At 45.9% G+C, this 12,289-nt stretch overlaps 2 protein-coding genes across 17 annotated transcripts in view; one reads left to right on the forward strand and one right to left on the reverse strand.

Annotated features, from left to right (window-relative positions):
- LOC117572421 (PDZ and LIM domain protein Zasp) overlaps nt 1-8,913 on the forward strand; it is a 67,481-nt gene extending 58,568 nt beyond the window's left edge. For 8 of the 16 annotated variants that reach the window (XM_034255211.2, XM_034255208.2, XM_052004637.1 and 5 more), the window contains 4 exons: nt 2,375-6,689; nt 7,940-8,123; nt 8,186-8,425; nt 8,484-8,913. In XM_034255211.2, the coding sequence (XP_034111102.1) occupies nt 2,375-6,689; nt 7,940-8,123; nt 8,186-8,425; nt 8,484-8,561 (4,817 nt within the window). In that variant the 3' untranslated portion in view covers nt 8,562-8,913. Of the gene's footprint in view, nt 1-522; nt 702-2,374; nt 6,690-6,926; nt 7,837-7,939; nt 8,124-8,185; nt 8,426-8,483 lie in introns of those variants that run through there. The other 8 variants (XM_052004646.1, XM_052004647.1, XM_052004648.1 and 5 more) reach the window with 5 other exon arrangements.
- Nucleotides 8,914-9,083: 170 nt separating this feature from the next.
- The window catches only part of LOC117568191 (uncharacterized protein DDB_G0283357), a 57,216-nt gene continuing 54,010 nt past the window's right edge, over nt 9,084-12,289 (reverse strand). Inside the window, exon 6 of the mRNA XM_034248649.2 lies at nt 9,084-12,115. Within this exon, the coding sequence (XP_034104540.1) occupies nt 11,602-12,115 (514 nt within the window). The 3' untranslated portion in view covers nt 9,084-11,601. The remainder of the gene's footprint in view (nt 12,116-12,289) is intronic.

A 12,289-nucleotide genomic window follows, 5' to 3' on the forward strand; every position in this document is an offset into this window, starting at 1 on the left:
TGGCAAATCCCACAACAAGCAGCAAAGTGTGACAAGACACAAGAGCGAGGAGTGAGGAAGGCGAGGTTGCCACACACACACCAAAAATATGCTGGCAAACAAATGTTTGTGTTACACACATACCGACACGCACGCACAACGAGCTCACTCGCAACACACAATGTAAACGAAGGCAGATAAATTACCAGTCATTATTATCCAAACAGGCTGACATCCTGTGTGCTCCTTGCCTTGCTCTCTGTCTCTCTCTCTCTCTCTCTCTCTCTCTCTCGCTTTGTCTGTCAGATTGAAAGCGTGCCTGGCGTCCATGCATCAAATGCCTTGAATTCCTTTTAGCTGAAGACGCTTTTGCTCCTTTTGTGATTTATCGTATGCATTTTGTATAATAAAACTATTGTCCTGCTGCTCTCTTGGCGATTAAAGGACTCTTATTTATTTCTACCATTTCTAACCAAAAACACATACAAAACTATTTCAATATTTGATCGACTATTTTTCTGGTTTCTTTTTGGCTACTTTTAGGTTACGGTTACCAATATACCTATTAGAAAACTCAATGTCCTTCTCAAAACAAATCCCCCAACAAAGAAACAAAAACAGAATGCGCTGCAAAAGTTTGTTTGGCAAAACTGGTGAATTTTCTTGGAAATGTTTCACAAAATTGAAACTCGAAATTATATCTTTACAATTCTAACACAGTTTTCTTAAGTTTTTAACAACAAACTTATATAAATTATATATGTCTCAAATATATTTCAATTGAATTCTGAATAAATTTGCACCATCAAGTGCCTATATAAATTGTAAACAACAAAATTTCCTATATTTGTGCATAAGAAATACGCTTCAGCCTAACCGCTCTTAAGACCTTTAAGTATATACTACGAAATGCATACGCACATACCAGTATGTATATCTGTGTACTACTATATTTTCTATATATACTAATTGAACTGTCGGAGAAGGCATTCTATGAATTCGTCTTTTCATTGCACACAACTTTGCATGCCATTGGCCCATACAAAAAGCAAAAACTTTTTGCAACAACCTGACCTGATGGGGCTTCTATTCTCTTTCCCGTCTCCGTCTTGTTGTGGCCCCAAAACAAAACAAAAAAAAAACTTTCTGTTATTGTTTCTGTCTGTCTGTGCACAACATTTCTTTTTTGTTCATTTTTCTTTTCTTTTGATATGACAAAATATTTGCTATAATTTTATTTCGAAATTCGTTTCTTCTTCTGTTTTTCGTTTTTTTTTTTTTTATTATTTCTTTTTTGTGTATTGTGTGCTGTGCCAACCAACAAATTGTCTTTTGTTTCATACGCATCCCTGCCTCCTGTCTGTGTGTGCGAGTGTGTGTGAGTGCGTGTGTGTGTTGTCCGTGTGTTTCTGCCATTTTCAATTTCTGCAAAATTACAGCCAATATGAAATTATGCATAATAAAAAGCAATGACTACCTGTCGTCGCCATTTTGGCTCCACACAACCGTGGGACGCCTCATAAAAAATGGAACTCATTGCGCACACATACAAACGCAAACATACATACACACACACGCACACACACAAATACACATGCGTGAGCTGTCGGTGTGTGTGCCATGAAAATGACTCGCAAAACAAGAAATGAAAAATTTATTTGCTCGTCGCATAAAACGTTGCGCCATTCAGTCTATTTATTCTATTTATTTTTAATATTTATTCCTCATATAATACTCGCCTGCACGAATGCTGCAAGTGATATTTTGTTTATTTTTTCCACTCTGTAACATTTATCGTACTGTTTGTTGCGTATACGCAATGTTGTTCAGCTCAAGTGTTGTGAATTCGCAATTAAAAAGCGTTTAATTTAAGATAGGCTTTATTTTATGTGGGCTACGATTAAATTTGGCTTTGGCCAGTGTCTATCGGTTACAGTTGCCAATTAAATATATATTGCTGCTATATACAACTTATTCTACACTTACCAAACACTTTAGGCTTACACTAATGAAGAATGGTTTTGTTGTTACTGCGGTAGATAATTCAGCTTTACAACTGTAGTTAGTTTTAGTTCTGCTTAGTTTTGTTGTTGTTCCTTGCGCCGCCTTTTGACATTCCGCTCCGCTCCGCTCTGCCACCCGCTTTGCACCGTTCCGCCAGCGTTTTTGCCTTCGCCTTCGCCTCTGACTTCACTTCGCCCTCGACGCCGCTTTGCCAAGTGCCAACGACTAACAAGCGTATGACTTTTATTTCTTTCTGCTCTTATATTTGCCCTTAACTCTCAACTTAACCCCTCGTACCCCTTCAAATGCAAATCGTTAAACAACCTGCTTACAACTAAACTAACCAACAATGCAACTACAACTGCACACACAAAATGTTACACCTGCCCAGCATCGGAGGAGGAAGGCTTGCAGCCAGAATTTGAGGAGGAATGCTACGAGATGGACGTTGAGGTTGCCTTGGCAGCCAGTCGCCGTTCTCACGGCTCTAGCTTCACCTGGCCGCCGCCACAAGACGAGAATCATGCGGCACCAACGGCTGCACCTTTGTATATAGCGCCACCGGAGACGCAGCATGTAGTGGTCGCCAATCCGGTGCAAGAGGTGCCTCCGTTGCCACCGGGAACTGCGAGCTCTCGTCTCGATCCGCAGCCGCAGCCACAGCAACAGCAGCAACCATTGCAGTTGCCACAGCAGTTGCAGCAGCCTCAGCAGTTGCCACAAGCGACTCCTCAGTGGCAGAGCTATTCGGCGCCACAGCTGAGCAATCAACGCTCGCAGCAGCCACAGATTCAGGAACAGGAATCCAGCTCGGACAGCTACACCTCAACGTCGACAACGACCACAACCACCTCGGAGGAGTATCAACGCATGTATGCCGCCCAGCTGCAAGCCTACCAAATGCAGCAGGCCTACGAGCAGTCTGGCTCCGAGTTCGACTACCAGCTGGACTATGGCAGCGCCATGGATGTTCAGGAGTATGCGTCGGGCAGACGCAGTGCCCAGGAATGCGTGGACTCGCTCTCGGCTCCGCTGAGCACGTACAAGCTCATTGATATGGTAAGGGAAGTGACCCCAAGTCCAGTGACAGTTCCCCAACCAGCTGCTGCACAGCCTGCTGCTCGCCATGTAGTGTTCAACGATGAGCCCGAGATCAAGGAGCTCCCACAGCTGCACACCGAACTGGAGACAATACCCGAATCAGCGTCCGAAGCTGAACTGGCTGCACAGCCTGCGACAGCTTGGGCAGCAGTTGGCGACGATGCTGACGATCGAGAGGGGCTCATCATCGAGCAGCGCTGTCAGATTCTGGAGAGTGAACGCATGTTTCAGCCAACGCCTGAAATAAAAATTGAAATAGCGCCAGTGCGACCGCGTCCAGCGCCTTCTAAGATACCCAATCCCTCGCCCAAGGAGTGGATCAATCCCATGATTCGTGTGCTGACCACAGCTTCCGATGTGCCCTTCCACCTGGTTGAGTGTCCTTTTCCTAAGCCCTGCGATGATGACTTTGAAGCAGCCGCCGCAGCCGCTGAGGAAGCAGCCGCTGCAGCTGCAGCCGCCCCAGTTCCAGCTTCAGCTCCAGTGTCAGCTCCAGCTCCTCCCCAAGTAGCCGCTCCTCTACCACCAGTTGATTCCTATGCCATTGAGTTACTCCGTGAGTCTCCGCCTCGTGGTACTCGACTCACTCAAGCCATGTCCACAGCTCCGGAGTTCGCAGTGCGCTTTGCGCCACCTGCCGCCGAGGGTATTCCCCTGCCGGAGGAGACCGTGCCCTACATGCCACCACCCATGGACATGAAGCCCTATCTGCGCGAAGATTACCGTCCTAAGAGTCCGTTTGTTAGCGCTTTGACCACAGCACCCGAGCGTCCCTTTGAGGGTCATTTCGATCGGGATGTGCCCATCCATTTGATAGACCTGCCCACACCCAAGGAGCACCTGAGCATGTGTGATGCCCTCTGCACGGCCCCCGATCGCGGCTACACCCCACTGAATCCCGAGAATGCCACTCAGCGCTGGGACGAAGAGCAAAAACAGCAGGAATTGAAAAAATATGAATTTCAGGTGCTCGATCATGAGGAGGAACTGGGCATCAAGCCCCAACCACCGGAGTCCGTGGAGTACTATACTACAGAGGATCCACAGCAGCGTCGCAAGTCCTCAGCGTTTGCGGCAATGCAAGCATTCCAGCCATCTCGAGAACCGCTTTCCTCCTCCTCCGCCACGAACACAGTCACAAATACGCCACGTGCCTCTATTGCCTCCCTGTCCAAAGAACAGACAGATCTTGAGTACCAAAAGTACTGCAAGGCGCAGCAACGCAACCAGAAACGACTTGACTTCTATCACAAAAAGGAAGAGGAGTTGCAACAACAACAACAACAACAGCAACCATCACAACAGCAACACTTAGAAACTAACCCGATTAACTCGAATACGCTAGTTACCGCTTCCAATGCGACTGCTTCCTCTAACTCCTCTTCCACAGTCCAACAGTCCAACAACAGCACGACCATCATCAACAACAACAACAGCAACAACCTCAACCTCAACAGCCAAATCAACAACAATCTGAACAGCAACAACATCAGCTATGTCGCCCAGTCCCAACTGCAGACCCAGGCTAGCAGCCGCTCCTCCTTTTCAGCAACTTCCACCCTAACAGCTGTAAATACCGCTACCAAAATGGATGCACACGAGCTGATCGAGGAAACCGCCGAGGAACTCGAGCACTCCGAGGTCCTATTCCCGCCACCATCCCCGCTCAGTCATCTCAAGGGCAAAGCCGTTCAATCCGGTCTGCACAAGGCCGATACCATACCCAAGTATCAGCGCAATTGGACCGTGCTGCCCACACAGAGTCCCATTCGCACACCGGAACCCCAGGAGTTGCGCGAGAATGTTCCGCTTGCTTTCGTCGATGCCCCCAAGACAGACACTGTACATAAACCCATTGCCAAGGTGTGCGCTTCCGTTTGCGGGGCTAACAACGGGTCACTACCGGGTGCAGGATCGTGCTCAGCATCGGGTTCAGGATCAGTGCCAACGGCTGCTCGAGGTTCTATTGTCTCATTAGGTCAGGGCCAGGTCAAGCCAACTGTGCAGCCGTCGGTGCCGATCATTATTGAAGATCGTTCGGGTCCAGTAACGATGGCTTTTCAATCACTAGATGAATTCGAGCGTCCTGATCAATCACAGACGCCCACGCGTCCCTACACGCCCTCCATGAACTCGATGATCAACAAACCGGCTCCGATCATACCCTTCTACCAGACGCCTGAGAAGCTGCTCTTCGACGAGTGCCCAGCTTCCCATGCTCGCGACTACAATCAGGGAGCTGCTTCCCCGTTTCCGGATCGGGCTCGCTCCCCGGCGCCAGGACCTCCACCCAATCCCCTGGCTGCCATTCGGGCACCACGCATGAAGGAGCCCGCTGAGTCAACGCTGCTCTCAGTGTCTGGACCTCGTCTGCAAGCTGGCTCTATTACAACCGGCCAAAGTTATCAGGGTCAGCTGTTGGCGCACTCCGAACTCAGTTCACAGTCGGCTAGCCAGAGTTACACACAGCAACCGGAGATCGTGAGGGAACGCCAGATCGGCAATCTCAATGTTCAACAAAGAGAGCAATCGTCGCAGCTGCAGCAGCAGCAACAGTCGCAGTTGCAGTCTCAGACAAAGACACAAATTGGCAACACGCAGATCGAACGCAGGCGCAAGGTGACTGAGGAGTTTGAGCATACTCAGAGTGCCAAGACTATTGAGATTCGCACTGGCTCGAAGACGCAATCACAGCTTGAATCGCAATCACAGTTGGAGTCGTCAGAGCGCCGTCAGTCATACGGTCGCACAGGATTTGTGGCTAATCAAGCACGTCGCTTGTCCGGCCTGGAACAGGAGATCAGCAGCCTAACGAGCCAGTCGCAGGCCATTAGCGCCAGAGCTTCCACCTTGGGTGAGGGCAACTTTCCGCAATTGCGGTCGCCCACTTTTGAGAGCAAGTTTCCGCTGAATAAACCAACACCCGAAGCAACTGCCTCTTCCAGTCTCGGACCACCACCTGGCTTCCGTCAGCAGCAAGAACAGCACCAGCAACAGCTTCAACAGCTGCAACAACAGCAGAAGTCTGCGTTCTCCTCGGGCTTTAAGTCCACATCTTCGGTGGTCTCCGCTTCTCAACAGCAACTGCGCACTCAGAGCGCCTACACGAATGCCGCGAGCTCATCGCTAACATCAGCAACATCTGCAATTGCATCGTCATCGTTAACATCATCCACCACAGCATCAACCACAGCATCAGCATCAGCATCAAGGTCGGCGCAAGCCAGTCTAACCAAAGCTTCTGCTATTACTACCACGACTAATAATCAAGCCTGTGCCGCATTCAGGAGCACAGCAGCCAATGGCAACACCCAAAATACAGCTACAGCCACAGCTGCAGCTGCAGCAACGCTGGCCAATTTGGCTAACAAGGGCGTGAAGCCTAAGCCAACAGTTGCTGCCACGCCTACTGCGCCCGCTCCAGCTGTATTTCCGCCCAATTTTAGTGATCTAAACTCAAATGTTGATGATTCCACAGGTCCTGGCGGCAAGAGCGGCGCCTTCGGTGCCACATCGGCTCCCAAGCGTGGACGCGGTATCCTCAACAAGGCCGCTGGCCCAGGTGTTCGCATCCCATTGTGCAACAGCTGCAACGTGCAGATCAGGTGAACAGCATCTTCTGTATTCCCCCGAAAGTGTTCTCGTTGTTGTTACATTCCTACTGTTGTTCAACTTTATTATACTACTAACTTAGCTTTAAGGTGTTTTGTCTCAAAGACAATTAATAATTATTCACGTACCTTGAAAAGATCTCTAGTGGAATCTTTGAGGAGTGTTTACTGTACCAAAACTTGCATGCTTGTTACCTTAACCCTAACCCAAATCGTTTGTTTTGTTTCCAGTTCCCCTTGCCAAGCCTATTAACTCGCATGCTAATCAAAGTGCCACGCTTACGCGACCCACAACAGCAACTGACTCAGAGCCAAGTGCCACAGCAGACTCCGATGCAGATGCCACAGCCATGCTGGCCGAGTCCGTTGGCCGCATCAACATGGGCGAGCAAACAAATGCCTTTATGCAGGAGGCGGGCAAGATCATCTCCAACATGCTGGAGGCACGTCTGGCCAATGGTCAAGGCAGTGCCACGCCCTCGCAGGCAGGCAGCACTTTGAGTCTGCGCAGCAACAGCAGCTCCAATCTCACCAAGAGTCCGATGATTGTGCGCAAACGCCTGGACCTTGACGACTTCAAAAACATTGATCCCACAAAGCCGGTGGCCTTGCAGTCGGTTGTTGCCGTGCCACAGCAACAGAAGCAAGCGCCTCAGTCGCAGCAGCTTCCTGGTGAAGCGGGTAATCAATTGGCTCAACCGCAGGTGGCACGTGTGGAGCAGACGCTGCAAGCCGAGTTGCCGACCCAGCATCCCATGAGCAAGATTCTCGATATTTGTGATAGTGGCAAGGCAACAGCTCAAGAAACGCCCGAGCCGGTGGCATTCCGCAACAATCTGCGACGCACTGGCGGCACGCATGCCACACGCTCGGATCGTAGATCCTACATAGAACCCAAACAGACTGTTGCTGCTGAGAATAGTAGCAACAGCAACGCCAACAACAACACTAGCCCAACCAATAACAACAACAACAACAATAGTCAGACAAACACACCCAACTTCAGTGTGAGCGTCAAGGCCTTGGGTCCTTATGCGGAGGCCCAGGGTCCCATGTCCGAGGAGAACGAAAAGGCCGTAAGTCAGTTGCTCAAGGATGGTAAGCGTCCCATTTGCTGTCAGTGCAACAAGGAGATCACATCGTAAGTAGCCCGCCACTGCCTCTGCCTGCTGATCGTTAATTGTTTTGATGGATATATTCATGTAAATTTTTGCTAACTATAACTTGACTTCTATGTTTTACAGAGGACCCTTCATCACGGCTTTGGGTCGCATCTGGTGCCCCGATCATTTCATTTGCGTGAACGGCAACTGCCGTCGTCCACTGCAGGACATCGGCTTCGTTGAGGAGAAGGGCGATCTTTACTGCGAGTACTGCTTTGAGAAGTATCTGGCCCCCACCTGCAGCAAGTGCGCTGGCAAGATCAAGGTAAGCACACACCAAAAACTTTCCATTTGCAGTGACTAATTTGCATCTTGGCTCGCTTACAGGGTGATTGTCTGAATGCCATTGGCAAGCACTTCCATCCCGAGTGCTTTACTTGCGGCCAGTGCGGCAAGATCTTTGGCAACACGCCCTTCTTCCTAGAGGATGGCAATGCATACTGCGAGGCTGACTGGAATGAGCTCTTCACCACAAAGTGCTACGCTTGCGGCTTCCCCGTGGAGGCTGGCGACAGATGGGTTGAGGCTCTTAACCACAACTATCATAGCCAATGCTTCAACTGCACTGTGAGTACACTCAAAAGTTTCAGATTTGAGCCAAGCTTAATGTAATTCTCTTTGACAGTTCTGCAAACAAAATCTGGAGGGTCAGAGCTTCTACAACAAGGGCGGTCGTCCCTTCTGCAAGAATCATGCGCGTTAAGGGCAAAAGAGAGATTTAATATGGCTCGACAATGGACTTCAGGGATCACGCACACTAACAACAACAAAAAACAAACAACAACAACAATTCAGATATCTTAACCAAGCGAAAACTCTTGACTAATGAAATCGCAAATAGCTTATTACATACTTAATGCAATTATCAAAACTAAAGTATGCCCTTTTTGTTTATTTTATATATTTTATTTAATTTTGAATTGTGCACACAAATGTTATCCTAATTTTAAATGAATGAGTGGAACACAGAAACAGAAAAAAACAAAACGACACGAAATCGAAAACCGAGAAATAAGAAGAAAGTGAAAAAGGAATACGGAACACAGAACACAGAACAGGGCACGATAAAGTGTCTGTCAGTCTACCTACGATTTTATTATTATTTATTTCATCAATATACCAATAATAACCGAGTTATCTACGAGGAAACAAACAGAATCACACACACACTCACAACAACTATTACTTATTAATTCTTATTATTATTATATGTATTTTCACAAAAGTTATTTAGTTGATGTGAAAAGAAAAAAGCCGATGCTGTTGACAAACCAACTAACAAACCGCGCGAAAGGATTTCAAATCGCCTAAATTGCACACCATCAATCGAAACTGAGTTCGAAATTCGAATTCGAATCCGCATTCGCATCGGCATCCGCATCTAATCGGAACGTAGTCATTTCTAAGGAAATCGGATTGTCAGCAGTAGAAATTGTGAAAAAAATGCTTTATTAATTTGTCAAATTCAATCAATATCAATTCGTTGCGATCGTAATTTATTAAGCTACAAATTAAATTTAAATTATACTTTAAATTTTATGTTGTAAACCTTATTGAGAGACATCTGTAATTGATTGTAATTTGCTCCAAATCAACAGATCAATAAAATTTCGAAATCTTTTTCGCGTTTAATCGAGTGTTTTCTAATTGGAGAGGGTGATTTTCTTTAATAGCAATCTCTGAAAATAATGACAACAAATGGCCAATGTTTCTCCATTTAATTAAATAAACCACTTAAAATTGAGGTCCTTCATAACAGCTGTTTGCTTTTATTATGCCGTCAAATCCTTTCCCTCGAAGTTCCTCTATATTTGACGCTGTTATTCTTTTGCAAATAACTCACACAATGCGAGAGTTCTTGTGCCCCAGTGTCCTTGTGGCATTGTGTACTAGATGTGGGGAACATAATGTCATAATCGTTTGAGGCTTCCGGTTAGCTGCCCTCACGTATTTCGTTGACAGCCGAAAAGTATGCAACAGCTTTTGCTTTACTACTAAAGGCACACAACATACACACACCCAAACACACATCGCACACATACAAATACAAACGCCGCAGTTCGACAGCCCAGCAGCAATTTCATGCTCAACCAATTTTTGTTGTTTTCATTTGGCATTTTTCGTTTGACGATATACAAACTGTTCGACGCAGGCACTTTTCATGCCATTTTTCCCCACATTCGGATTCGGGCTCCTCCATCAACTTTGCCTCCGAGTTTTGCTGGCCAATGGAATAAGGTGTCAATTTTTGTGTTCGCTCCACATTTTTGCGGTGCCGGGGGTGTTAATCGCTGGACCACTTACTGTGCCTCCAACTGCCAAGGCCTTTCGGCCAATACAAATTTACGCTAGATTAAGCAGGATATACGACTATGTGAATGCGTGTGTGAGAGTGTGAGTGTGCGTGTTTGGGTGTGGGTGTGAAAGGAGGTTACGCCCTTTCGTTGCTGTTGAACGCTGGCAGGCGGAAAGAAAAAACAATTTGCGGTTTTTGTGGCATTTTTCAACATTACATTTTTGCAGATGTTTGCTTTTAGTTTATTTAGCCTTGCACATTACACAGAGGACTTTAAGTTAGTTTAAGTAATTCTATATATATTTATGTATATATCTATATATTTTTTAATTCTGTATTGTACTTATGCACGATCTGTATTTGTATCAGTATTTCATAATGATAACACACGCAATTTTCATATTGCGCTAGCAGCTACAATTTATTCGTAATTAGTTTCAATAATAACAAGACCATTCCGGTTTCCACTTTCGCATCAATTGGCGCACAAAATAAAGTATAGGAAATCAAAAGCTTGGAATTGCAGAAATTCAAAAATCAAGTAGCTCAACGAACCAAAAGGCTTTGCATATTTCGATGGAATTGACGCAAGAGCGGAAACCGGAAAAGTATTGTTTTTGTTTTGTTTTTTTTTTGTGTTTTTTAAATTATTTTATTTTGTTCTTTCTACATTTGTTTAACTATTCATTTATTTTGTTTGAAACGCATTCAGAAATCAGTTTCAGTTTCCGTTTGATTCGTTATTCGAAAATGCGCGCAAAATTTGTCACCGTAGCGTTCCGTTGCGAATTTACACAGAGTTTTCTTTATATCTAGACATATATAGTAGCCATATGTTCGTACTATATATGCGTGATTTGGGTTCGTTTTGGGTTTTGAGGAGTTGGGGGAAAAACTACACTTAACGCATGCTTAGAAATGCACTCGAAATTGTTATTTACATATCAGAATTCCTGGGGTTTTCTGTGTTTTCATCTTTTCGTTTCCTTCTGTCTTATCATTTTCTTTTTCTCTTCTCTTCATTTTCTTTTTTTTTTGGTTTTTGGAATATTTTAATACTCGTATGTTAATGATAGTTCGTAGTATAGATACGTAGCGCATTTCTTATGCTTACAAAAATAAATTCAACACATTCAAGTACAACAAACATATCTTACTATCTAAATGCCGCTTATTAATAGATACAGAATTTTATATCTAGATATATTTTGTTAAGTATATATACTATATATATGTTCAATTAGGAGCAGAGTTTTTTTTAGTTTTTCGTATCGTACAAATAAATACCTTTGGGTTAACGAGTGTGTTTTTAAGAGTAACAAACAAACAATCAAAAAAAAAAAAAAATGATATTCGAAATGCAGAAGAAAAATGGAAAACTTTTCACATTGTGTGCCATGTTTTCCACTTGATTTCAGCTTCGGGTTTCTCGAAGCACACAGCAGGGCTACAAATGGGCCAATATATCGATTTGATCGAGTGCACTGCTGGCCTGCCCAGGTAATTGAGCCTGCGTCCTTCCACCTGACTGCACATTTTCGCTGTTGGCCTGCGATATCGTCACAATAGTCACCAGGTCTTTGGCCTTTGTCGTGGTTGTTGTTGTTGTTGTCGTTGGACTTTTGGCTGCGCTTTGCTGGCTCTGCTGGCTTTCCTGGCTTTGGCTGCGATTCCTTGACTCGATTTCGACAATGGCCGAGGTGAGCAATGTATTCGACTGCAGCGCACTGTAGTCGGGCAATTGCTCCGCCACGGCGGATGGCTCCGGCAAGTCCTCGTTGGCCAGCAGTCGGCCCGAAGGTGCCGTCTCTATGGTCCGTTCACTGCTTAGCGTGAGAGAGGCGGGTGTGGCATTGCGAGACCGATAACTAGGCGGCAGACTGTACTCTGAGCCGCCCATGCTGCTGCTGATGGTGCCACCGCCATTGCCAATTCCGGACCGCAACGTGGTCAACGGTGCCCTGCAATAAGACGATAAGCAAAAGAGATTGGAATGAGACTCAAATTGGGATTGGAATTGGAATTGGGAATGGGATTCAGATTCAGATTGAGGTGAACATCAAGTGAATGCATTATTTGCACTGTGGCTGTCATGAGACAAAGTCAATGCACAAATTTGCATACCCAACCAACTA

This window comes from Drosophila albomicans, chromosome 3, assembly GCF_009650485.2.
Source record: "Drosophila albomicans strain 15112-1751.03 chromosome 3, ASM965048v2, whole genome shotgun sequence".
NCBI classification, from domain to species: domain Eukaryota; kingdom Metazoa; phylum Arthropoda; class Insecta; order Diptera; family Drosophilidae; genus Drosophila; species Drosophila albomicans.